Raw genomic sequence first — 27,388 nt, 5'->3', positions numbered from 1 at the left:
TGTGTCTCAGTATCACTTTAATTACAGTATTTACACACACCATTTTTTTATTCAGAAATAAAACCCACCCAATCTTCCTCTCTCTGGAAAATTCGATTTCCAACCGTCACTGAAACCAGGATCCCTGCTTACCCCTCTGGAAAAAAAAACCGAAAAATGCAAATGAGAACCTGGGTCACCTACAGAGGAGGCGGCTTGTGGTGAAGGTTCTCTGGAGATGTCAAGGGGCCCTGACTACATGGAGGTGCGGAGCAGTGAGAGGATTGGAGTGAGGGAGACAGAGATCGAAAGGAGTCTGCTGGGAGACTGAGTCCACAGCTCAACCCAGGAGTCAGGGGGAGGAAGGAAGAAGCCATTGAGATCAGAGGATAAGGCCAGGACCTAGCCTCTGAGCAAGGCGCTTCCTCAGAGATGCACAAGTCAAGAGGCTTGGCTCAAAGGTCTGGTCCCATGATCCTGACCACTCTGACCCACAGGGAGAAACAGAGGCTCAAGACGAGGCTCCATGAGCCCCAGAGAGACAAGGACTGAGCCGTTCGCTCTCTCCCACTTGCCCCCACAGGAAGGAATGCATGGACCCATTTCCCCCTAATCCTGTCTCCCAAACACACACACAAGACGTTGTTCAAAACTTGGAGCCTCGTTCCAGGCTCAGCCAGAAAACGAAGCAGGCTTCTGTATGCAGATGTGGAGGGAGGTGTGGAGCTCAGGGGAAACCGGAAAGCATGAGGGAAGCCGGTGCCTGAATCCACAGTGCCTTGGCCAGGGCATAAGGGGGACGGTTTAGGATAACAAGTCTTTCTGGCTGCATCATTACAAGGGAGCAGGCGCACTGGGTTGCTTTGGTTTCCCTGATGTAGAGAAGACAGATCTGAGGAAGAAACAGGAAAAGGCAAAGCCTCCTGGGAGGAAATTGTAGCCCAGAAAAGGCCCCATGTTTCCCCTGGTAGTTCCTTTAATATGGCAGAGAGGAGGGAGAGGACAGAAGCCCACGTGTGAGTGATGCAAGATCATCACCTCCCACCCCCCAACCCTGGTAGCTTCTCTGCACTTTGGCCTCCCCTCCCCCCACACCTTTACTCAGAGTCGACCCGATTCTGGGCTTAGCGAGCTGAACATGTAAATGGCAGGGGTTATCTTCCCTCCACCAAGGTGGAGAGAACCCTTTGGCCCGGTGCAGTACCGGGCCCCAGGAACAGCCTCCGAGGATGTGTGCAGCAGGAAAGGGTAGAATGCAATCGATGGTGCCTCCAGCTTGGAGGCAGCGTGTGGTCAGATGCAGGGAGGGGCCCCTTCCCCAGACACTGCCCAGCCTTGCCCCGCCCAGCCGAGTCACAATTCGGTATCAGCCACCACGTGTTGTCTTGCTGAATGGCCGTTTCTGGATGTGGCCTGGCCGGTCCCGTTCTCCTGAGCCCCTCGGTTCACACTGGCCTTTCCCTGAGCCTCAGGGGAGGCCCCAGGGCCTGAGCTATAGCCCTGGCCTCCACCGTTCTCCGTGTAATAAGGGTCTTCGCCCTAGACAGTGTATAAATAAAGGAGCATTATCTGGTAAGCAGGGGAGTGAGGCAGGGGTGGGGGGAGATGAGGTGGGAGGGAGAGAAGGGGGTTGCAGCTGCATGTGCAGACTCCTTTCTTCCTGAAGAGCAGTCAGGGTTCCAGCTCCTAGAGGAGAAAGGACAGAGGAGAGGCACAACACCGTGCCACCGCAGCTCCATAACCAGCTCCCGCCAGACACCAGGCAGTTCCCAGGATGGAATGCCCTCCCCAGAGTGGGTAGCAGGCCAGAAGCCAAGAGTCAAACCCCAGCCTTGTCCTCCCTCATCCAGAACACTCCAACAGTAGATTTTCCTTCCATAAGGGCCCTTCTGGTGAGCTAAGTGGCACCCACGGACATTTAATATACATGTCAATAAGTGTGATTGATTTAGCAGCCTGTTCTGGTATACCCAGCTGAACTATCCTGGGCAAAATCATAAACGGATGACATGAGCCATCTGCTGCCACAGTGAGCAGGTGGGCTGGCCCCAGTTAGTGCCTCCTTTCCAATCTGCTATATATTATTCAGACTTGTCCATGGACATGGTAATGTGCATTCTGCACGTCCACGGGTAAAAGCACGGAAGTACCTTTCCTGGTATGTCTCCTCCCCACTCCAGGACATTTATGGACCTCCCCAGAAGACCACTATCTTCCTCATTTCCTTTGCCCTGGACCCCCAAACTGACCAGCCTTTCTCCTGTGGGGCTCCAACTGCGGCGCTTCATCAGGAAATAGCCAGTGGTGCCCAAGACAGCCAGTAGGATCCCTGAGGTGACCAGGGCAATCAGGGTCTTGCGGGAATAGACCTGGTGGCTCCCAACATCTTGTTCAGAGAAGGCTTTGATCCCAAGCTTGAAGGGAAGACAGAAAAGACAGCCTGTCACTTGTGGGATGTGAGTTCTAGAAGAGAAACCCAGCCCACGCTAGACCCAACAGCGGACGAACACAGGAAGTCTTGGACCTCAGGGATTTTTCTAAAAAGGACTTAAGACTGACATCTTTTAAAACCATAAAATTTTGGTTCAAGCTCAGACAGGTAAGGACTGTTGGAGAAGGACGGAGAAGTAGGAAGGACAAGTCTAGAAAAGATAAGTACTTTCTCTTCCACTCCAGTGACTCCCCTGACCCAATTTTCCCTTTGAGAATTCCCATCATCTTAGAGAACTTACCCTTTTCAGGTCAGGCTGGTGCTTTTTCAGAAGACGGAGCTTACTGGAAAGTTCTAGAATGAGAAACAGGGATTGCTGAATCTAGAAGCGGAAAGAGCTCATCCTCCTGTGCCCTCCTGTGATGTTCTAGATGATGCTCTGATGCCCAGGGTGCTCCATCTCCCAAAGTCAGCCCGGGTCTTCTCCCCAGCACCTGTGCTCTTTGAGCTAAGATACCAGATTTCTACCCAGGATTGTCTAACCTCAGCCCCACTCCCTCCCTAGACCCCAAGACAGATGCACCCCTTACCTGTTCTGTTGGCCAAGAGCAGCAGCAGGCAGTGAGGCTTCACTTCAGACTGGGCCAGGAGCAGGGAACACATGCTGGCCACAGTGTCAGCCTGCTCCTTCTCACACAGGACTTGAGTCAGTTCCTCTCCATTATCCTTCTTAAATTCCTCCTGGCAACATAGAGAGAAATGGGGAACAGAAGACGAAATTATTCATATACCCTGAGCTGCATCCAGAGTCTCAGGTAGTAATCCTGATGAAAGTCACACTATGACTCTCTAAACAAGAAGGATCCTTTTTTCCTAAAAAATTTAACTGGTAAAAAAAAAAAATCCGGTGAACTACAGATGTGCCAAAACACAATAAGAAAAAAACTCAAAAATTTCCCCATCCCGAAACATCTATCAGTGTCCTGGGTGGGTCTGTAAGAGGACCGGAGCAGAAATTCAGGAAACACTGTCTTATTTAAGGATTGCCCATGGACACATACACTATTTCAAATTAAATTCAAACAGCAAATATTAATAGTGTATTACTGATGGAAACAAAAATCCTTTGTTTCAAGATTATAAAAGCCCCAAGTGTTGGAGGAAAAGCCAAGGGAAGGGAGTAGAGAACAAGTCTATGGCTATAGACCCAGTGGCATCCTTGGGCCCTTCCGTCTTTACCCCCCAATGGGGCTCACGAGGAGCATGGTTGAAACTGAAATGGTGTTTTTGTCCAGTCTACCATCCCCCTTTCCCCACTAAAAGCATGGAAACCAGTTTTACATGAGGTCCACAGATGGTTCCAGTTGCTGTCTGGTCCCTAGGACTCAGGAACTTGGCCCCAGGAGATAAGCTCTCATGATTGCTTGCCAATTGAGTCCTGGGACAGAGATGAATTGGAAACACTGGCTGTGCCCTTCCAACACCCTGTTCTCACACCTCCCAGGATGTGTTCCAGCAGCTTCCAATCAGAGCGGCCTCCCCTGCACAGGAAAGGAACCGAAACCAAGACTCTCTCCTCTGTCCGGATGGCAGATGGTGAGGAGGAAATGCCTGAACGGCTCCGACAACTTTCCTGTTCGGGGAAAACTGCTGGGGCGTGTGAGGGGCATCCGAACTGAGCCTCCGTGGAGGAGACAGCTTCCTGTTTGTGGGGCAGGACTGCTCCTTGTGGGCCTCCCAGCTTGGAAAGCAGCCTGGGTATTTTCCTACTGCTGTGGCCCACGGCAGGAAAACCCAGGATCCTTTGCTTCTGCACACGGCAAGGTCAGGGTTGGCCTCAGGCCCCAGCTTTCTTCTATCAGCTGGACTTGAAGGGAGCTGGGTGGAACTCAATGGGCTTGGAGGAGGCCAGAAGAGCAGGGCTAGCTAACCTTCAGGTCACAGAGGTAGCCTCAGAAGCCCCTCAAGAACCAAGGGCACAGAAAAATGCATTCTCAGGCCACTGCTGCTTCAACTCTCAAGAAAAGGTCTCTAAGGGGGCCTACTGGGTGGCTCAGTCGGTTAAGAGTCCGACTTCTGCTCAGGTCATGATCTCACAGTTTGTGAGTTCGAGCCCACGTTGGGCTCTGTGCTCAGAGCCTGGAGCCTGCTTCGGCTTCTGGGTCTCCCTCTCTCTTCGCCCTGCCCCCCACTCACACTCTGTCTCTCTCGTTCTCAAAAATAAATAAGCATTTAAAAAGCAAAGAAAAGAAAAGGTCTCCGAGGAAGTACTTGGATAGAGGCTCTGTCTCTGGAAAGAACTGGCTCTTCAAAACAGCATTTGCTGTGGGCATTCTGGATACCACTGGATATGATCAGCAGTGTCTTTCTTCTCTAGGCTCCTTTCTCTTTGGGGAGCCTTACGTTGCTTCCCTGGGAGCACCCTCCCAAACACCATGCCTTCTGAGTGAGGAGGAGGGGAAGTCCCCGCCTGGACAACTCTGGCCTCCTGGAGTGTCTCTGGTTGAAATCTATCTCTCCTGAGAGAGGCAGAGGGACAGGGCTCCTGCACAATCTAAACAAACCACACGGGGCGCCTGGGTGGCGCAGTTGGTTAAGCGTCCGACTTCAGCTCAGGTCACGATCTCGCGGTCCGTGAGTTCGAGCCCCGCGTCGGGCTCTGGGCTGATGGCTCGGAGCCTGGAGCCTGTTTCCGATTCTGTGTCTCCCTCTCTCTCTGCCCCTCCCCCGTTCATGCTCTGTCTCTCTCTGTCCCAAAAATAAATAAAAAACGTTGAAAAAAAAAATTAAAAATAAAAAAATAAAAATAAATAAATAAACAAACCACACAAAACGGCACGTCCTCAACCTGCAGAGTCCTAAGAAGCTGCACTTCAACCATATTCAGCTCTTCTGACATTTACCAAGCCCTGAATGGAAGACACTGTGTGCAAATCTCTGCACATGTATCATGGCGGGGGGGGGGGGGGGTAGCTATGAATTCCACATAGCCAAAGCTCTTAGTTTGCATGCGTGGCAATGAAAACCAATGATGGTCACTATGTCTCAGGCACTGTTCCAAGTGCTTTACATATATTGACTCATTTAGACCTTGTACAACCCTTCAAGATGGGTGTTATTATTCTCCCCATTTTAGAGATGAAGAAACTGAGGCACAAAGAGACAAGTGACAGAGCTAGTTACACGGTAAGTACCATGAGGAAGGTACAGCTAAAGTTCTATGGACATTCAAAGGAGGGTGAGCATACATCAGGTTGGGGGTTATCAGAAACACCTCATAGTAAGCCTTGAAGAATGGGGAGAATGTGTGCAGGGGAAGCTGGTCAGGAAAGGCCTTCAGATTGAGGGTGCCATTATGGGGAGCCCAAGTGTGTGAGAGCCTGTGACCTTCACAGCCCTGCCTATATGAAAAGGAAGAACATGGCCCTCTTCCTTGGAAATCCCATCCTTCAAGACTCAACTCAGACCCCAGCTCCCCAGTGAGACTGGCCCTATCTCCCATAGACCCGGCATCAACCTTGCCTCTGCGATTGACTAGAGTCTTTGCAAGACATACAACTAGTCTGAGCGTGAGGTTCCTCAGTCGAAGACAGAGCTGTGACTAAAGCGGTGTTGTATGAAGAGCCCCCAACAAAGTGTGTGGAACCCAATGGGCACTCGACAAAGGGCAGCTGGTATTGTTACCATCAATAATAGTAATATACCATATACCGTAGCCCTTAGAACCCACACTTCGGTGTCTGATCATCTTCTGCCTTACTGTCATTGCCATTTCTCTCTGACTAGACAGTACGACTCCTTAATGGGGAGAATGGGCGTACGTTACATAATTCTGAACCCAGACGACACTAAACGTAGCACCAAACAAACAGAAGAACCCAGTGAATTGTTGTTCAGCTCAAAGTTCCAACTGGTCTGGCTTCCACGCAGGGTCCCTCCACCCTTCGCTTAGTTTCTTGGACTAAATTCAAGGGAATAACAGTGGCCAGCCTCCCACTCTGGAATCCAACAGCATCAGTGAATTGTGTTTGAGCTGGAGAGGAGCAGGTGGATCCTGAACAAAGCACAATGCTTCTCCGGACGCTTGAAATAAACATCCTCCCCCCAGAGAGGCTGTGGGCAGATATCATGGGAGAGTGGGCAGGAGGAAGCCACAGACTTTGCCATTTTGCTCATGAGAATCAGATTTGTTAGCCCCTAACCACATCTGCTCACACATGTTGCTTTGCAAAAATAATAACTACAATGATAAAACCATCTAACCTTTCTAGAGCAGCATTCTCAAACTTTGCCAAGACTCTTAACATGTTAAGGAAGCATGTTCATTAAGCACTTGGAGTAGGGAGAGAGGGACAGGTATTTTTCCAAATCATCCTCAAGATTTTTTCCCAATGTGGGGCGCCTGGGAGGCTCAGTGAGTTGAGCGTCAGACTCTTGATTTTGGCTCAGGTCAGGATCTCAAGTTTCGTGAGTTTGAGCCCGCTTTGGGCTCTGACCTGACAGCCAAGTCTGCTTGGGATTCTCTCTATTCTTCTCTCCCCGCCCCTCCCCCGCTCGCGCTCTCCCTCTCTCAAAATAAACTTTTTAAAATGTTTGTTTATTTTTGAGAGAGAGACAGGCAGACAGACAGAGTGTGAATGGGGGAGGGGTAGGCAGAGAGGGTGACAGAGAATCCGAAGCAGGCTCCAGGCTCCAAACTGTCAGCACAGAGCCTGATGGTGGGGCTCGAACTCACAAAACACGAGATCATGATCTGAGGAGAAGCCGGATGCTCGACCAACTGAGCCACCCAGGCGCCCCTCAGGATAAATTTTAAGAAATGGAAAAAAAGATTTTTTTCCTGATGATGAGATTTTTAGGATCAATTTTCATTCTCTCTCCCTCCTTCCCTCTCTTTCTCATTTTATCTATTTTGGTGTGACCTTGACGTGGCAGGTAAAACCCTGTTTTCATTTAGAGACTGGAGTGAAGGACTCTGCTACAAGTCACCCCACCGGTGAGCAGCTGACCACGAGCGAGGAGTAAGACTGTCTCCAGATCTCAGGCTCTCACCAGGAGACACATGGTCTTCATCTGTCTTCCATCTGTAAGTTATTTTTTCTGCATGGAAACTGACCTTTTAGTGTTTGGGCAGAGGGCAAGGAAGGCGTGGGCTGGGGGATATGATCTGGAGGCTGGAAGCAGCCTGCCTTAGATGAAGTCAATACGACAGAATAAGGGCGATGAGAGCTAGCTGAGGAAATACGACCTCTGCATGTAAACACATGTGGCTCTAAAGAAAGGTAGTTCTCAAAAACAAACTAGTGGGCAAAGGGCTTGAATAGAGATTTCTCCAAAGAGGATATGCAAAGGCCAATAAGCACATGAAAAGATGCTCACCATTCACTAATCACTAGGAAATGCCAATCAACAGTACGACGAGCTATCACCTCATGCCCATTAGGATGGTTACTATGAAAAAACCCAGAACATAGCTAATGCTGGTGAGAATGTGGACATGTCAGAACCTGTGCCCTGTGGGTTGCAAAATGGTGCCGCTGCTATGGAAACCAGTATGGCGGGTCTTCGAAAATTTAAAAATAGATTTACCATATAATCCAGCAATTCCAATTCCGGGTATGTGCCCCCCGCCCCCCAAATGAAATCAGAGTGCTAAGGAGGTATTTGTACACCCATGTTCATAACGGCATCAGTCACAACAGCAGAAGATGGAAGCGACCCAGTGTTCATTGGTGGATGAAGGGATAAGCATAATGTGGTATAGACAGGATTCAGCCTTAAAAAGGAAGGAAATCCTAACACATGCTACAACACGGATGAACCTTGAGGACATTGTGCTCCGTGATATAAGCCAGTCACACAAAGAGAAATACCGTATGATTCCACTCCTATGAGGTACCTGGAGTAGTCCGATCGTAGAGGCAGAAAGTAGAAGGGTAGTTGCCAGGGGCGAGGAGGTGGGGGGAATGGGAAGTTGTTTCATGGGTGTAGAGTTTCAGTTCTGGAAGATGAAAAGGCTTCTGGAGACTGCACAACAATGCGAACGTTCTTAATACCACTGAACTATATGCGGACTTACAGATGGTTATGATGGTCCATTTCATGTTATGTGTCTTTTACCACCATTAAAAAATTTCTCGGTGTATTTCCCTGGATAAATGGGGGGACAGCATAAGAGAAGAAAGTAACCTCACATTGTGGAAACGATTTGGGAACCCATAACCACAAAAACTAAATTACCCTGACACTGCAGCCGAGAGAATGAAAGTCAGACTCAGACTGACGGGTCCTGCAAATGAGGGCTCCAAGACGGAGTAGCAGGTGCTTGAGAAGAGGGTAGGGGTTGCCCTCCCCGCCCCCCCCAGGCTGATAGGGGTGATTTCTGCCTAGAGGTGAAGGAGGGGGAGCAAAAGGAGAGTAGTTGAGAAATGAATGCCTGCAGGATGCAGGCACAGAAGACAGGCGGAATAATCCACACAGTGGGAGCTGAAAGGTTGGATACTCAGTACGTCCCAGTGCAGAGTGAGTGTCTGGATAGACGAGAACATGCACACGTATTTCCGTTACGGGAGTGCACGGGAGGCAGGAGCATGCCGACATTGCACAAGTATTCAAGGACATAACGTTAGGGGAATTCAAATCCTTAATGCTTCTCCTTAGGGTGTGAGTAGGGCTTGAGTTTCCCACGGTTCGACCCAGTCCCTTAAGGCCCTCTGACACCGGGGGCAAATGCAACCTAAGGAAAACTAGGAGGCACCACACCACTCGCTCACGGCCTTGGGAACAGATTGATGATCAAATAAGCACGCAGTAGGACTCAAGGGAAAGGAATCTGAAACACAATCCGGAGCTTTGGCTAGAGATTCTGAACAAGGATTGCTGCCTGGGGGGGGGGGGGGGGGGAATTACCTTGGGGAGACTTAGGAGGCACTGTTGCTTGGGGACTAGGGAGGAGGAACCCTCAGGAAGAGACGGGGGATCAACGGTGACAGAGGAGCCACGGAAAAGTAGCACGACCAAGGGGTCACCAGAGAGTTGATTCACCGTGAACGGTGCAGAGGCCTTCTTTAGCATAGTGGAGGGACTGCTGTCTTTGCACGTCCCTGCTCACAGATGCTCCCCAGATCTCAGACGAGAGAGCAGACCTTCTCAGCTGTGGCATGAATGACGAGACAGTAAAGACCACAGAGAGAAAGCAACCACAGTAAGAGTTATTTCTGGAGTAGCGGTCAGTTTCCGGCACTTGTCTTGTATGATGACCCTAGTTAAATGTGATTCTTGAAGGGCAATGGACAGACACTTAGATTGCCCTGCAATTGGCTCTAAATCAGTGGCACGCAGAAGCAGCATTTTGGCACAGACCAGTGTGATACACAGGAAAATAAGTGCTTCACCAGGATATTACTAAAAAAAATAAAAATAAATTTAAAAAAAGTCGTTTTTTAAGCTATGATTAACGAAGGGTTTGGCGATGTTTTTTTTAATAAGGAGAGTTGAAAATAGCTATCAGAAACACACAGAGTATTACTTATACTTTGTATGCTCATGTTGAAGTTGACTAGCCTGTAAATTGCACTTAGTTGTTCTATTGTGTGAGCCTCTGTCTCTGCAATTCCTGTATTACTTGTACATTGTATATTCATGTTTAAGTTCACTATTTTGCATCGTGCACTTATTCTATTGTGCGAACTTATGTCTTTGCAATTCCCATTGTTTTTAGAAGTCCTGGGTTAAAAAAAGAGCTTAGGCATAATTCTAAAAGATCTGTGAGTCAGAATCACCCAACTGATAATCACAGGTACGACATGGGCAGTCAGAATGGACAAAATAAATAACTGAATGCCCTCTACAGACTATAGGCTACCCATGTGTGTGTACATGTCACACGTCACACATATAGTTCCCTTAAATGGATTCCCAACTTATAAGGAAATGTTTTTTTCCTACAAGTGAATAGGAAGAGTCCCGTCATTCCATTCTTCGTCGAGGAAACTGTAACTGTCAGGAAATTGGATTTACTGAAACAAAGCAAGGACGTCTGCTATCAACATTCAAAGTTAACGCCGAGCTGTATGGTCTAATCAATGCAATAAGATGTGAAACTTAAACAAGGCATAACTACTAAAAAGGAGGAGAAAAACAATGGATGGTGGCAGATAACACGAGAGCTTGCCTTGAAAACAAAAAAGAATCAAGTAAAGAGCTCTTGAAATTAACAAGTAAGTTAAAGAAAATGGCTAAACCTAAGATAAATTTTCAAAACTTTCAATATATATTGGAAACGTATATTGAAAAGTTGGAAGTTTTCAACTTTATAATATACCAGCAATGATCGATTCGAATATTTAATGGGAAATCTGTATTATAAATAAACTTTAAAAGTCCATAAAGCCTACCGGAAAAACAAACAAACAAACAAACAAACAAACTAGCTTTTAGTTTTTAAAAACTAAAATGACAATATGCTGAATGATACAAGAGAAGACCAGAAAAATAGAGACAGACTTTAGAGCAGTTCCAATGAAAATGTTAACATTTCTTTTTTTAATGTTGACAAGATGTTTCTAAAGTTTTTCTAAAAGAACAGACAAAAAATAAACTTTTTATGGTGTAGTGAGCCAAGACCTGCATGGCTGGATATTAAGAGTACTATAATATAAAAGTAGAATAATTTTAAAAAACTTAAAATAGGCAAAAAATGACAAACTGAACAAAATATCTCTGTAGAATATGCCCTGGGACAAATACAAATTTAATACAAGCTAAAAAACAGCATTCCAGTCAACAAAGGGGATCATTCAATAAACAATGTGAGGAAAGACGGTTATATGGAAAATGTGGCATTACAGCCCAAAAGAATTCTAAACGGATTGAAGAGTTATATGTAAATAACAAGCAAACTGGCACTTTAGGTCACTAGTGTGTATTTCACTAAGGACTTTCTTAACATGAAAGCAAACTTAAGTCTGACATGTATATATTAAATGTACTACAGAGGAGGGGAAAAAGTTAACTCAATTTAAAAAAAAATTGCCTTGCCTTCTTTGCCCACCAGATGGGGCCTCTTACTCCCTAAACCCAAAACTCTGTATTTGAAAGCGCCTGACCAATTAAGTTCTCTCCACCCCCACCGAAGTCTGGTCCAGTCCAAGAGGGCTTAAGGATGTTCGGAAGGGATTGTGGGAGAAGAGGGAGGAGGAAAGGATAGGGGTGAGGTGGAGGGGAGTTTGACTTACGCAGCTGGAGGTCTCATTTAGCTCTAGGCAGATACCTTGGGTCAATTTCACTTCTTTGACTCTGGAACATTTGATTTCTCCCTGTAGTAAAACAAAAACAAAGTAAATAAGCCAGTATCTTTGCCCCTCATGTTTACCCCCACCTCTTGTCCAGGTTGATTTCTGTGGGGTACTCTCTTAAGAGGTTTTAGGAAAAAGGAAATTTAAAAATGGCAGGGGACTAGATGTATAAATTGGTGTCAGTCTCTTCCTCCTTCTTACACCCATCCCCATCAGATAATCAAAACTTTTGTTACCAGCCTGGGCTTGCCAACAAGTAGCTATTTGCAACCTTGGTAAACATGAGCTTGGATGGTGCAGAAATGGAAGAGGGGACGAAATTTACCCATTGAGGCTGTTCTCCCTGCGGTGGATTATACACATGCAGTGAGGCCATATGAGCACTAAGGTAATGGGGGTGGCCAGGCTGATCCTGGTGACACTCATTTTCCTCCTGGTCCCCAGGGCTCTCCAGATTCCTATTCTGGTTCCTTTAAAAACAGAAACCAGGCAGGTCCCTTGAGCCTGCCCCCAGGCACCACGCACCCTCATATTTTCTACCCTTCCTGCCCCAAACTGTTGACAGCCACAGACGCCAAAGCTGAGCTCACCATCCTTGGTCTGCCCAGTTCTTCACTGCTTCTCTATACCTGACATACCACCAAACTCTCATCTACAGGAAATGGTGGTGGTCCTAAACATTGTTTGCAAGTCGCTCCATTAAATAGAGGATGGTTTCCAAATACGCTCAAAGGGAAATGGTGCCCTGGTCAAAGCCCAGACCAAGAGGTACTAGAAAGAACCACAGCCGACTGCATGGACCCCCAAGAATCCCCCTTTACTTTCAACTCCCTAGAAATGAAACACCCACAGCATATGTCAGCGACCTGTGTCCACTCCTCCCTTCCCCTTTCTATCTTTGCCAGCAATATTTAAGCTGCATATTTTCCATGTTAATTCTTACATGACCCAAATCTGACTGGCTGGGATGAGGAGAGGTTGAGGGGAGGAGAGGGTTTGCATACATACGAAGCAAGGGGGCAATCTGCCACTTTTGGCCCAATTCACCTACCTTGATGGTACTTGGGGTGGGAGAAAATGATGCATAAGGCTCAGTGGAGGATGTCACACTGATGGTGCTGTTATATGGGGGATCGGAAACATTTCCGGGGAGCATGCTGGGCTTCAAAGTCATGTCTGAAGTTGAAAAGTTGGTTGTGGTGGAAAACGCTGTGACAGTTAAAGAGGTCTGTGGCTGGACAGAAGAGTTCCCCGTTCCAGGCACTGGGGTGATCTCAGAGGTAGAAGTGAAGTTGACTGTAGTCTCTGAAATAGACCAAAACACATGTTTTGCATGCGCATGTTTTCATACACACACACACACACACACACACACACACACGCGCGCGCGCGCGCACACACACCCCTACACACATCTCAGTTCACTGTCTTGAATTAAAACTTTACAGATAACAATACTGACCTGGACTTCAAACCAGAAAAGGGAATCGGGGGAGTTAAGAGTTACTTCATATCCTAACCCTTACCAAACTCATTTCAAGCCAGCTACTGGAACCATGGCTATCACTGAGAATGTATGAGAGGTGCTTTCAGGATTCTGATGCTGAACTGGAATCTGGCTCACCCTGAAGAAGTCAAAAACCAGTGTGAACCTGTACATACTTTCTTTCACTTAGAAGAGAGATCAGAGATGTCTAGGGAGTCCTCATCTGATCCTTATTTTGTCACTAAGCTGAACTCAGCATGAAAAGAGGGTACAAGAAGAGTTACTGGTCAGGATCAGCAGCCAAACTGTTGGCCTGAGAAAGCCATCACTACAGGAATTGTCAGGAGTCTACCTCAGGGCACCCTAAACATGATGCACAAACCATGCTTCGCAGGACTTGTGTTTCCATCTGCGGGGGAAGGCAGGGCTAAGAGAGGTCTGCAGGCATCCTAATGCTTTACCCAAGCACCAGCCACATACCTCTGGGGCCCGAGACAAACACTTTTTACCTGAGATGGCTGTTGTGGTCCCATTGCGGTCTTGAGAGACAGGGTATGGCATGGTAGTTCCAAGAGGACTTAGTGTGGTGGCTCCCTGGCTGGACACATTTGCGGAAACAGTTGAACTTGTATGTGAGGTGGCTGTCGCTGTGGTAACAGTGGTCCCGGTTTGTGTATTTGTGAACCCAGAGGCTATCGAGAAACAAGGAGGAAAAGTCAGAACCTAAATCATCCTGGAGACTTAGGACATCATGACATCAAGACTATCCTCCTGGACAGGAGAATTTCTCACTACTAGATTTTCCCTAAGAAGATGAGGAAGGAAAAGCTTGTACGCATCAAGTGTCCAGCATAGTACCATTTGCAGGAGGGAAAAGTCGCAAACAACTAAATGAATCTCAATGGGATAAATGCTATATGCGCTTAACGTACCAGAATCATTGCAAATAAAGAAATATAAAAAAACTAAAGCCACATGAGACTACGAGGCAATGTTTAGAACATGTTAAATAAAATAGTAAAATATCAAGTTATATCTGAATAAACATTGCAAAGATCTAAAGTATGGGGGAAGATTTCCTTTTTAACATATCTGTCTCTCTTTCTGTCACCCTGCAGCCATTCCATTCATATACTCTAGGAAGAGCCACTAGATTCATGCCATCTCTGTTCAGCCCCCTTAAAAATCTTCTATCTGTCCAAGACTCCCCCATTCCCACACTCTAGTCTTTCCCTCATGGCCTGCAAACCCGTCCTCCTTGCCTTTTGTTGAGAAACTCAGTAAGTGACCCCATGATTTCTTTTAAGAACCTCTGACCAGTGGACGCTCTAGAGAACTTAAGGCCTGGTTTCTCATCAAATGTAGGAAGATAGCTTAGTTTTGCCTTTTCCAATAACTATGTAGTTTAATGTGCGTGTGTGAGTGTGTGTGCGTGTGTGTGTGTGTGTGTGTGTGTTTACCAACCTTTAAAGTGAGGGTCTTTCCTTACATGGATTGTTTTGGGAGAATTAATGACAAATAACTTAAATTGATATAGTATAATATTCCTGGATTGAATTATTCTCTGAAGATCTTCATGAGGGTCCTTGTCCTTCTGTGTTTCCTGGGGGTACCTATCAATGCCACCCTTACGTCCAGAAAGGAGAAACTTCCCTGAACGTTAGAGTCTGTATTCTATTCTTCCTCCTACACTGCCCTGCTCCCAACCATGAGGCGTCTGTGGGGCCAACAGAGATGTACCCTCTCGTCTAGATCATACACTGGGGACCAGAACTCCTAGAAATTCTTGCCCAAATGCCTCTTTTCTCACTTGAGGATCTTCATGGGGTCTTTTCTCGCAGTCCATCCTTCTGAGGGTGAACCGCAGTACCAGGGTAGGGACCTCCAAAGCACAAGGGTGGCCAAGAGGTGGCAGGGAGAAGGTGTACACATGAAGCATGTGGATGGTGTGTCCCTTGCATGCATGCAAGATCCCCTACAGTGAGCCAGGGTTGGGGGTAAAAAGAAGAGAAGCGGGACAGGCTGGAGCCAAGGGCCATCTCTTCCTGCTCAGCCACACGGTGGCACTGAATTCTGAGACTGAGAGGGTCCCAAATTCAAACCTGGCCTTCCAGGTGGCCATTAAGTATGTTTTTCAAGGTAAGGGGATAGAGGACATTTCATTTATAAGCCCACAGGCCTGATTGTAACTTCGAAGTATTTAGACATATGGTATGAGGGCCTCTATTCCATTCTTGGCTTGGGCCCCATAAATGCTATAGGATCGACTTGGTACCCAGAGCTCAGCACCCACAGTACCACCCTCAAGGAAAGGCCCCTGAGGATCCCAGGCCACCCTAAAGCTTGTCTTTCAATTTTCCTGATTGAGATCTAGAGCTGTAATTTTGGGAGGTCTCCAGGTAAATGTCAATGTAGAGTGACAACTCTTCTTTCCCTCGGCATCAAGAGGGAAGTTAGGCGTTAGTTTCAATGCTTCCCCTAAAAGCAGTGACAAGTAGGGGCGCCTGGGTGGCGCAGTCGGTTAAGCGTCCGACTTCAGCCAGGTCACGATCTCGCGGTCCGTGAGTTCGAGCCCCGCGTCGGGCTCTGGGCTGATGGCTCGGAGCCTGGAGCCTGTTTCCGATTCTGTGTCTCCCTCTCTCTCTGCCCCTCCCCTGTTCATGCTCTGTCTCTCTCTGTCCCAAAAATAAATAAAAAACGTTGAAAAAAAAATAAAATAAAAGCAGTGACAAGTCTCACTGTCCCACATCTGCCTCCCTTGCCACCTGCTGCAAGTAGATGGATATAAATGGTGAAGACAACAATCATATCTTGACATTATGTGCATGTGAGCAGGAGGATGAGATGATGGCACCACCTGCATTTTAGAGATAAGAACCTGAATCACGCAAGGTTTTGGCCAAGAGGGGAGGCCGTAGTTCAGGGCAGGGAACACTGGGGCCACTGAGGTTTAGCTGACTCTTGAGTAGAAGTAGCAAGAAGGTCAGAGAGTCGAAACTGCTAAGAACCAGGATGCATCCTCCGCACTTCAGGAGAGAAAAGGATGGGCTCCAAACTTGGGTTAGGCAGGAGGTGGGTTTATCAAAATGAAATAGGTGGGAAAGCAGATCCAGTCTTCCCGGGCCCTTAGACAGGACCTGCTCAGCAATCGGCCCCTAAGCTATGAACTCACCACAGGGGGCGGGTGGCGGGAGCAGGCGGATACTGACCTGAAGGATCATCCTCCCCAGGTACCATTCCAAGGCACCACTGGAACTCCCCGTTGACATCATTCTTCCTGCCCACCCTTTCCTCTTCTTCCTTCCAACACATCAGTTCCTGGGAATCCTATCTGGCTCAGGCTGACCCAGCCCTTCGCGCTTTCCAAAGAAAGCTGCGCCTGACTGAGGTGATGTCATGCTTTTGAAGCCCCTCCCCAGGGCCTCCTTCACCCAGACAAACAGTTCTGAGCTCTTCCAGATGTGAGCAGAGACCTGCTGCTAGCTCGGAGGGCGGAGGGCCTGTGCCAGAGAAGTGAAGCGACTCTGGACCCAGGCCAGCTACCGACCCGCTGGGGTCGGGCTCCCAGCCGCCGCAGCCACCTCCCACCCACCACCGGGCCAAACGCTGAGGAGCAGGTAGCACGATTCACCTGCCAGGAAAATGAAACCCCAACCTCAGATGCATGGCCCTGAGCCCGCTGTGAGCAAGGCAGCCTCTGAGACCCTGGAGAAACAGGTCAAAGAGGGAGGGCAGAAAGGCAAGGCTATGTGACGGGATATGTGAGGGGGTGTAGAGCGAGGGAACAAGGTGGTGGAAGACCTGGAGACCAATCCAACCTGGGTGCTGCGGTGTAGGGACTAGCAGGCAGGAAGTGTCTCAATTTCACAGTCTCTAGGGCTCCCTTTCTGGAGCTCCCACGAAGAGACTGCGCCTTGGAGGAATAACATTTATAAGAATCGAGACCGACCACGTGTCTCTGTCTATCCTAGCTTCTCGCCCCCATCCAAGGCATTAAACTATCAAATGCTGACCTTTCTTGATCTGATTGTGTTCTCCAACTCTGTAAGGGAGCAATAGCGGCTTCCCAGTTCGATTCTAGGAGACGATCAACGAAACCTCCACTCCATTCCGTTCTAGACTGGAGCCTTCCAGACAAACAGCCGTTAGCCCCAACCCAACAGGGCGTTTACAGTACAATTTAAAATTGAACAAAAGTCCATCTTATGTTGTTTACCTTCCACCCTACCTTTATTAACTGTGTCCCCCTAAGTACCCTATGTGACTCTAGATATACTATTTGATCCTAACTCATGAGCTTGGGGCAAAGGGAAGAGACAAGATACCAGGAAGTTAGCGGAATAAGGATAAGAAGCCAAAAACGCCAAACAGAGGTCACAGAATTCATGGAGTAAAAGTTTTGCATTTAACTTACAGGTACTTATTCAGAGGCAATTATTCTTGTTTTACACCGAGTTCTAACAAGCTTGGTTATCTGATATCCTAGTTAAAGCTAAAAATTGGAGACTCGTAGAAGCAAACATCAAGGAGAAACAACAGTTTAAAAAAGAAGAAACATAAATGAAAAACAGACATGAGTATTAAAACCCACACTGGTCATGGGATGCCTGCCTGGGTGGCTCAGTCGGTTGAGCACCAGACTTTGGCTCAGGTCATGATCTCCCGGTTCGTGGGTTCGAGCCCCGCATCAGGCTCTGTGCTGACAGCTCGGAGCCTGGAGCCTGCTTCAGATTCTGTGTCTCCCTCTCTCTCTGCCCCTTCTCAGCTCACTCTTTCTCTCTCTCTCTCAAAAAAATAAATAAATGTTAAAAAAAAAACCCACACACTGGTCTGGAATCATTTACAGTAGGAGGAAATAAATATATACACCTTAGTAAGCATTAACAAAGTCACTGAGCTGCACCATAACTAAATTATTTTCATATCCATCTGAGTCGTGAAAGTTAAAGTCCTATTTCTGAGGGGTACACGGAGGAAGCAAAGGCATAATGTAATACATGCTTAAGAGATTCCTACCTACAATTAGTAAATTGGAGAATCTTTTCATCCTGAAAGAGGGCTTACAAATCCTCAGAGATCCAGAATGCTCTGCTACCTAAGTAGCTAAATGCTTATGCTCTCCTATGCTCAGTCTTGCTTTCCAAAGACCCCCTTAGGTTTAGTTGTGGGTTTTTTTTGCTTTTTCTTTTTTCTTTTTTTGTTTTTGTTTTTTCTTTTTTCTTGTGTGTGTGTGTGTGTGTGTGTGTGTGTGTGTGTGTGTGTGTGTTTTTGCTGGTATTGTTTCCTGATCTCCTCCTGGCCAGCTAGCCCCGTTCCACCATTCCTTTCCAATTCTGGTGCCCTGCCTGAGAGGAGTTTCTTCGAGAAAATCTTGGGTGTCTCAGCCCACAGGGATACAGTAGCAGGAAGAAGAAGCCTGCTGGACTCGGCTGCGAACTCACAGCCCATGTTTCTGAGAAGAGAAGGAAACCTCCGAAGAAAGAGCTTGGGCTCTGCAGTCAGACCATGTTCAGAGGCTTCTCTACCATGTTGTAGCTGTGAGGGCTTGGGGGGAAGCTTCTTCAACTCTCTAAACATTCCCTATAAAACGGGAATAAAAATATTCCCTAACTCCTAGTTGTTTTGAGGAATAAAGGAGATAAGAAGCATAAAGCGGTTAGCCTGTCTGGTAAACGCTCAAGAAACAGCAGTTATCTTTAGTATAGGGCCCCCTTCCTTCTGCTTCTCAGAGACCCCGAGACACGTCTCTCCACCACGTATCTGGCACAAAATCATAAACTCTGTTTCCTGAGTATAGGTCTTGTCACCTCAGTTACATTATAAATTTCTTTAGTGCCGGAAACATGTCTGATACACATTTGTTTTCTCAGGGTGCTTAGCACAATCCTCTGCGTTCAGAAAAAGCACTTAGATTGAATGGCGACCATGTCAGGCATGTTCACACTCATTCAGTGCCGTATTTTAGGAGGGAGTTTGTTACATTAGGGAGTGTCCGTGAAAGGATAACCAGAATTAGGAGAGCTCTAGAAACCAAGTCATATGGTTGAGGGCCCGGAGTTATTTCATCTAGATCAGGGGTCTGCAAATAGCTGGCGGACCGTATCCACCCGCGGGCTGTCTGTTGTACGGCCAGTGAGCTAAGAAGGGCTTTTACATGCTTAAAGTGTTGTATAATTAAACAGAGTAGAATATGCCTAAGAGACTACATATGGCTTCCAGAGTCTAAAATATTTCCTATGTGGCTCTTGACAGAAAAAGTTTGCTAACCTCTGATCCAGAAAAGAAGAATTTGGGGAGGGAGAATAAGTAACTTTCTTCAAGATTCATTTCACGCACGTATTCATTCGTATTGGTCATAAGCACCCATGACGTGCAAAGGACCGTGCACAGAAGAAAAGAAGATTCTTTCCTGAGGTTTGGGGTTAAGGTCATTACAATTTCAATAAATCCCTGTCCTCAAGGAGCTTATAATCTAGTGGGGCCAGAAAGATCGTTAAGGATTGTCTTGAAGAAGGATCATATTAATTCCATGGTAGTTTAAAGAAGAGAATTAGATTAGAAGCCACTGAAGATTAGCCAATTCTAATTAAGAATAGAAGTTAATGATCAGATGAGTCAAGAAAGCTAATTTCATTGTAACACAAAGTAAGGCTTAAAATAGGGGGAGGTTACTATTATTTTTTTTAATGGAATGAACTACTTTGGGAGGTGATGAGCCACCCATCTTCTCCGGGAACATTCAGGAAGCATCCTTGTTACAGGTCTCCCCGAGTCTGGGCATCTTGGACCAGAACAAAGAACTGGGCTGATGCCTTCCTATGGTTTCGTGGCTCACTGAGACGTGAGCGTAAACCAAGTGTCTGTGGCCTGAGTGAACAGCGAACTCTGACTTCTCTTTAATATTCAAATACCTTGTCTTGGACCCCATCGACTTACCACGGAAGCCTGGTCTCCTGCGCTTTCTCTGGGGGCCCACTTTTCTCCCAGTCACCTCTTCCTTCATTCCCCTAATCGCCACTGACTCCCTTTCTGCAACTCTGTGCCTCCCTGTGCTCAGGCACTGTAGTTCTGCTTCACCGTAGGCCAGCCGAGGACTTGTTCCTTTATTCCCCGCAAAGCACACTAACACCAGGCGGGTGTGTGTTTATCAAAGGTTTGAGAGCACGGAGCCAGATTACAGCCCAGCCCGGAAGAGACAACGGCATAAGCCTGAAATTCCAGACATTACTGTGCTAAGCATGCATGCCACACCGTAAGGAGTTTCTCCTCGCTGGGTCTTTTCCACCCTCAGGCACCACTGCCTCTCTGATGGTCCAGGCACCTCCCTTCCTCTCTCTCTACTCCTTCTGGGCTCTGCATTCCCTCAGCCTGTGTCTCGGGCCCATCAAACACAAAGTTCCGATGTATTCTACCATGCCCAGCAATTAACCTCCTGTCTGCCCCTGTACCTCCAAGGCCCGTCCAGGGGTCCAGGTTACTTTCACCCAGAGACTCGTTAAGGCATTTTCTGTAACAACAGAACTCGCTACCTAGAGATGCCATCCCACTAAAAGGTACCAGCTGTGGGTTCTTTGGGGTCTTTCCCCGCCAAACCAGGAAGAAGCAGACGAAGCCAACTAAGCCCAAAGGCCTTTTCTTTCACATCCAAAGGGAAGCGAATGGTCCCTGGGGTGGGTCCCAGAGTGCAGGTGCTAAGAAGTCCACCTTGGCCCGTCCCCCGTTCATTGGCCTCTCACTCTCCCAAGACGAACGCATCTTTCTCCTTAGCAAAGTCAGGGGCCATGGAGACTAAAAATTGTAGATAATGTGTTTTTATTTCATAGCCGAGGAGGGAAGAGAATGTTCTCATTAGAGAAGTCAAGACCCAGACAAATAGGAAATTCTGCCCTGGCAACTTGGAGCATTTTCTTTGGGAGGGTGGTGTTTTTGTTCTTGTTTCCATACCTTCACCTTCTGAATTCTCCACACTCGGGGGCCATTTAAGTTAGATCAGGCAAAGTCAAGGAGAGAGGGAGGCCGGGCCCCCCGAGGGTGGAGCCGAATAGCCATCCAGCCCTGAAAGTGAGCCCAGGCCCTCCTGCCCAGGGTCTAAAGGAAATCAGGCAGTGAGACCATACGGAGTGGAATTTGTTCCTCCTTTTTTATTTGTTTTTGTAAGACTCTGCGCCCGAGTTTATCTGCTGCAGCTTGGCACTCCCTTGCCCCGAGCTTTTGGAGACAAAGACTCAAAGTAGGAAGAACAGGAGGACAAGTGAACAAGGAGGCCCAGGAGGTGGAGCTAAAGGGATAAGAAAAAGATGCCCAGAAGTGTTTTATCCGTCAAACGGGAAGGCCGTGGAAGACTTGCATTTGCAAAGGTTGTGCCAGCTGGACTGGCCCGACGAGGGGGACCACTGGGGACCACTGAATTAGTCAGAGGTCCCCAAGGCTGCTCCTCGTCGGTCGCCATATGGCAGAGAGTCAAAGGGTGGAGTCCTCTCTCCTCTGGAAAATATCTGATAAAATTCTTTTCCCTTTTCTTTTTTCCCCTCTTACATGTAGCCCCAGACAGGATATGGGTGTGGGGTCAGCATGCACGACGGAAGAAGAGGAATGTGAAGGGGCGGGCCTTGGGGGGGGGGGTGTCCTTACAGAGGGAGGAAGGAGATAGGCCATGGAGGGCTTGGAGGGGACAGATACCCGGAGGCCCACAAATGGGGCTTCCTAATAACCTGAAAGGCTTCTCTTACCTGTTGGTGGCAGGGGAGTGCTATCTGGCGACTCATTCTGAGTCTGGTCGCCCCCCAAAGCAGCTTCATCTGCAACGAAAAGAGTCTACTTTTGGTCGGACCGCCGTGCCCATCTTTACGCCAACTTCTCACAGAGCACAGAAAGACCTTCCCAGAACAAAGCCTTCTGTCAGTGTACATGACGAGAAGACCCCCGGTGCCCTAAAGTTTGTAATAATCGCACGGAACTCCTGCAAATGTCCCTCGGTCAGCCTTTCAAGGTACGGTCACTCACTCATCTATCCCCCAATGTAGACCAGGACAGAAAATGACTCCCGGTGTTAAAGAAAGAAACAAACCCTAGAAAGTTCTCAGGCAAGACGAAAGGCTACACATTGGCTCAAGTAGTCTGGCAAGATTGAGAGTCGGGACCCATGTCCCAGCTGTCACCCCCAAAGCTGAGACAGTGAGATTCTCAGCATATCTGCCCCAGATTTTGCAGGAGTTAAGTCGCTCCCCCCACCCCCTGCTACGGGCCAAGGTGAGACTGAGACTGACCAGCTGAGGAAATAAAAAAAGGGTGGGCCTCACTCGGCCCAGGACCAGGTCATCACGAGCTGTGTAAAGGAGAGTGAAGCATCTGATCGGCTGTTGATCGGCTCCACTGTGTTATGAGGGTGCCGTCTAGCACCCAGGGGAGTTCCCCTATCCTAGTGTTTCCACATTGAAGTCACAGCTTTTTCTCTGCCCCAGAGGGCAGGTCTGGGGCTGCCGAACTGGTCAACTCAGAGCCTAACTTAGAGCTTTCCCAAGCCCGGAGTCTCTCTCCAACTGAGTGGGCCCAACGCTGACACCAGAGGACACTGAGAGCAAAGGAGTCCCGCTGGCAGGCCCAGGTCACTCTGTGGGGCCATAGTGGGTGGCCTGTAGGATGAGTACGTGTAAGGAACTGGGGGCCCTAGAGGGCTGGAAGCAGAATCTTGAGCAAAAAGGAGAACAGCTTACAATGTTTAAAACCCTCTAAAGGCAATGAGAGGAGATAGAGAATGCTCTCCCCAAATGAAAGCAATTAAGAATAAATACTTACTGTCTATGATTTCTTTACCAAAGTGAGAGAGCAAGATCCTAAGAAGTAGGAGCAAGTGTGGGTGAGCGGAAGGGTGTCCACGAGCCTGCTGACATATTCCCTAGTTCTAGAACTTGGAGGGGGAAGAGGAAGAATGCCCCCAAATGTAACAGGTTGGACTTGGTGCCCGGGTCGGGGAGGGGGGTGGCGATGGGGAGACGGAGGCAGGGCGCACAACAGACCCCATCCGCTGCCACCTTCTCTCCAGGGGAGTGGGTGTGGGTGTCGGAAGAGGGAGTTGTAATTTAGCTTTCAGATCTTAAATGCAAGCATTCTTTCCCGTACTGTTGTTCATTCCACACCCCCTGGTCACCTCACTCAGCCTGCCTCCGGCGCCTCCTGGGCGTTGGAGCTAGGGCCTTGTCCCAGGTTGGCCTCGCTCCCGTCCTTAAATTCGGGCTCGCCCAGTGCCGGTGGTGGTGGTGGTGGTGGTGGTGGTGGTGGTGGTGGTGGTCGGTGGGCGCCTGCGCTCTCTTCCCAGCACCCGCTCCGGCCTGGGCTTTCTCAATCAACCCCCAGGCGCAAAACTTTTCCTGCTTCTGTCCTCCCCTCTCCTGGCTCTGGCTCCAACTTTGCGCTCCGGACCTTTGGCCACAGCCTCTGGCATCTTCGAAGCGCCGTACTTTAGAGACAATGCGAACGAGTCGCACTGTTCCACTACCGGGAAGCTCAGAGAGCTCCGCCCGGTTTACACCTGGGCTGGTTGACACTCGCGGCTGGGTCGCCCGCCCTGCCTCCCCGTCCACCCCAGCGCTTCCCAGGTGGTGCGCCGGTCCCAGGGGGGCCCCGGTCCCACCAGAGCCGGGAGCCGCCGTGGGCGCGGGGCGTGGGTTGGGGCAGCTGTGTGTGTGGGGCGGGGGGGTCCCTTCCCTGCGCGCCCCCGGGCTCTGCGCGCTCGGCTCCGGGAGAGCGGGGACCCTCCCCGCCGCCCGGGCGCGCGGCCGGTACTCACGCAGCAGACTGAGCAGGCAGAGCGCGGTCCAGCCCCGCGGCATCCCGCGCCCCGCGCGCGCGCCTCTGCCGACCAGCATCCTTCCCGCGCCGCTCCGCAGAGATGCGCACAGCCCGAGACGCGCTCGGCCCGCGGGACGCGCTGCCCCCGCCCTCCGCCCGGGAGCGGGGTGGGCGATCGGGCTTTTTCCCCTCCCCTCCCTCTATATTCCTGGCAAGGCCGGCCCCTCTCCTTGGCCGCCACAACCGTGAGCTTCCCCACTTGGTCCCACAGGCGGAGGACGTTAGCAGGGGCTGGGGTTGCCGCCGTGGAGGCCAAAAAAGGTGGAGGTTTGTGCGGGCCCCAGATACTTGTTCAACTTTATATAGAGGCCCCGTCTTACTCCTTCAAGCTCGACTTCCACTCAACTTTTAACCCCTTTGTGTCAGCCTGGCCGGTGGCGGGGGGCGAGTTTCCTCTGAGTTCTGTGTGCGTGTGTGTGCGTGTGTGTGTGCGCGCGCGCGCGCCTGTGTGTGTGTTTTCTTTCCTTTTTGTTTTCCTTTATTTTTAACTTTTGAGCCGAGAACCATCTTGCCAAAGGACTCTACTGTGAGGACCCTAGTTTACAAATGTGAGCATTTTGCTAATCAGGTAAAAACGTAGCCCGTGCCCAATCTGATGCATTTAATGACAGTCACACCAGAGACTGTGCTGCATGTTAATGAAGCATGAAGAGTGAGCAGGACACATAAATAACCGTAATTACTCATTTCACCCGTCCAAACCATCCTTGTTGATTTTCTTTTCACTTTGTTCCCCTGCAAGATGTGTCTGTGTTAATTTGGAGGGGTTTTTCCTGTGACCGTTCCTAATTTTCCACGTACTTTGAGCCTGTCACCATCGCCATAAAGACAAAGGACTCTCCTGGCATCTGGGACACCCTCTCTCCCGTCACCTCCTCTCCAGCTCTGGGTCTGAGACTCTATAGGCTTTGTCCAGCTCTTTCATCAGGAAAAGGACTTCCCCTGACCCCACCCTCTACTACCTGTCGATCCTGGAGCTCCCTCTTCCTCACTAGTTGTTCTAGATGTTGGTAATCTGAACTGCAGAAACTCTGAGCTGGGCTGTCAGCCTTGCGGCAGACTGGATTGGATGGGGGAGGAAGACGCTGGAGGGGAGAGGGGCTGGAGGCGGAGATGATGGCACCAGGGAGCAGGTAAGGGAAGCCACAGTCTGCGAACATGCTCTGAGATCCTGAATGGAATCACAGGATTACTAACACCCAGTCGGGTCTCTCCCATGATATGCACCCTGTACAGCCCAAGCTGGGAGGAAGGAAGGTCAGACCAGCCCCCTCTGATCTTTCCTGAGTTATTTGTCTGCAGACTCCCTAACATCATGAAAGCAGACTTATCTTTATGGTCCTTCTCTGATTTACTATTATTTGGTTTGTACAGGAGAGAGAAATGGACCCAGGTCTGGAAACAAAGCTCAAAGCTCTCTATTCCGATCTTGTTGGCTAACTTTTCTTTAAATACGAAACAAAGCCTTTCATCACGTAATAAAACCAAAGGCTTAAGATGCAAATTTGGGTATGAATCTCTCTTAAAGTGCAAATGGTGATTTGGATCTGACCACATTGTGAGATCTCAAAGGCCTGGAGCTAGGGGCAGAAAAAGCTGAAAAATACATGTTTAAACCAGGCCTTTGTCCTTGGGACTCCCAATTAATAGAGAAAAGAGGTTAGCTCCTCTCCCAACCCCTCTCTCAACTCCCCCTCAACATTCTCAGCTCCATGGGGCGCCTGGGTGGCTCAGTCGGTTAAGCGGCCGACTTCGGCTCAGGTCACGATCTCGCAGTGCGTGAGTTCGAGCCCCGCGTCGGGCTCTGTGCTGACAGCTCAGAGCCTGGAGCCTGTTTCAGATTCTGTGTCTCCCTCTCTCTCTGCCCCTCCCCTGTTCATGCTCTGTCTCTCTCTGTCTCAAAAATAAATAAACATTAAAAAAAAAATTTTTTTTAAAAAAACAAAAAAAAAAAACATTCTCAGCTCCGGAGACTAGGTCTGCTTCACACCCAGAGGTTGTGAACAAAATGTGGAGTTATAATCCTTGCTAGATAGGAAAACCAATTTGGTCAGTGTGGATCTTCCTTCATTCTTAGTAGTTTCTTTCCGTTACTTCAAATGCCATTTGTCTGCCCTAGCTGGGCCCCAGAAGACAGGAAAGAGTTTGTTTCTAGCACCTGAATTTCTTAACTAGCTCTGGAGCAGAGCTTCTCAAAGCGTGGCTTACACAGAATGAAGGTTAAGGTGTGGGAATCTGCACTTTACATAGGTACTCTCCGTAATTCTTTTTTTTTTTTTCTTTTCAAATTTGTATTTAAAGACTAGTTAGTTAATATACAGTGCAAAATCGGTTTCAGCAGAATTCAGTGATTCATCACTTACATAAAACAGCCAGTGCTCATCATAACAAATGCCCTCCTTAGCGCCCAACGCCACCTAGCCCATCACCCCCACCCCACCCTCCCTCCATCAACCCTCAGTTTCTCTATCCTTAAGGGTCTCTTATGGTTTGTTTCCCTCTCTTTTTTCCCCCTCCCGTATGTTCATCTCTTTTGTTTCTTAAATTCCACACATGAGTGAAATCCTACGGTACTTGTTTTTCTCTGACTGACTTATTTCACTTAGCATAATACACTCCAGCTCCAAGCACGTTGGTGCGAATGGCAATAATTCATTCTTTTTGATGGCTAGGTAATATTCTATTACATATATTTTTATATATCTTCTTTGCCCATTTATCAGTTGATGGGTATTTGGGCTCTCTCCATAGTTTGGCTATTGTTGATAATGCTGCTATAAACGCTGGGGTGCATGTACCTGTTCAAATCTGTATTTTTGTCTCCTTTCGTTTTCCGTGATTCTTACGCACACTAAGTTCAAGAAGCCCTAGTTTAGAATGAAGACATGCTCCATGCAAAGTGGCTGGCTACCTTCAGAGAGGAAAAATAGGAGTGTAGGGAAGGGAGGCTGACCCATCCCTTCTTCTAAGAAACCGGATCTGTTCTTCTCTGGTCTGCACCACAACTATGACACTGGGTGATAACTGGCTACCCTTCCTATTTTCCAAGGTCGTTGAGACTCACCACTTCATGCACACACGAGCTTGCGGCAACCACCCACAAACTCAGGTTCAGGCAGGCCACTGGACACAAGTCCGTCCTGGGGCCCCTGCCGTATGTTTCCTCACAGTCATATAGAGGTGAGCTATCAAGTATCTTCAAAGCTCTAGCCTTTCTTGGCTACCCCTTGGTGTCTCTGCCCCCTGCTTCATCCATAAGCTGGTGCTAGGAGAAGTTACCTACATGGCACATAGTGGAGGGTGCAACAGAAAGATCCAGAGTGAGAGGCTCTGTCAGACCCTTTATAA

The 27,388-nt window shown here is 48.5% G+C and overlaps 1 protein-coding gene across 3 annotated transcripts; it reads right to left on the bottom strand.

Annotated features, from left to right (window-relative positions):
- On the bottom strand, positions 1 to 24,087 carry CD34 (CD34 molecule). 3 transcript variants are annotated; one of them, XM_058702422.1, is made up of 9 exons: positions 23,979 to 24,087; positions 21,922 to 21,990; positions 13,702 to 13,884; positions 12,758 to 13,011; positions 11,647 to 11,727; positions 3,001 to 3,151; positions 2,712 to 2,764; positions 2,229 to 2,393; positions 1 to 1,518 (listed from the first exon to the last, which is right to left on the bottom strand). In XM_058702422.1, the coding sequence occupies exons 1-9, from the start codon at positions 24,055 to 24,057 to the stop codon at positions 1,333 to 1,335; spliced, it is 1,221 nt and encodes a 406-aa protein (XP_058558405.1). In that variant the 5' UTR covers positions 24,058 to 24,087; the 3' UTR covers positions 1 to 1,332. The 3 variants fall into 3 exon arrangements, with proteins under 3 accessions (XP_058558405.1, XP_058558406.1, XP_058558407.1); XM_058702424.1 differs by lacking the exon at positions 1 to 1,518 and adding an exon at positions 1,525 to 1,665; XM_058702423.1 differs by lacking the exon at positions 21,922 to 21,990 and having other exon boundaries at positions 23,979 to 24,085.
- Positions 24,088 to 27,388: the final 3,301 nt, after the last annotated feature.

Source organism: Neofelis nebulosa, chromosome 15 (genome assembly GCF_028018385.1).
Source record: "Neofelis nebulosa isolate mNeoNeb1 chromosome 15, mNeoNeb1.pri, whole genome shotgun sequence".
NCBI lineage: Eukaryota > Metazoa > Chordata > Mammalia > Carnivora > Felidae > Neofelis > Neofelis nebulosa.
This window is presented reverse-complemented; position numbering and strand designations above follow the sequence as displayed.

Bases quoted from the DNA above. Each gene is read 5' to 3' on its own strand.
- CD34 (XM_058702422.1), bottom strand. From the start codon at position 24,057: ATGCTGGTCGGCAGAGGCGCGCGCGCGGGGCGCGGGATGCCGCGGGGC. The intron at 13,012-13,701 runs GTAAAAAGTGTT...GGTCTATTTCAG, and splicing joins GACCACAACAGCCATCTCAG to AGACTACAGTCAACTTCACT. The intron at 1,519-2,228 runs GTCAGTTTGGGG...TACACTGTCTAG, and splicing joins GCCCCACAGGAGAAAGGCTG to GGCGAAGACCCTTATTACAC.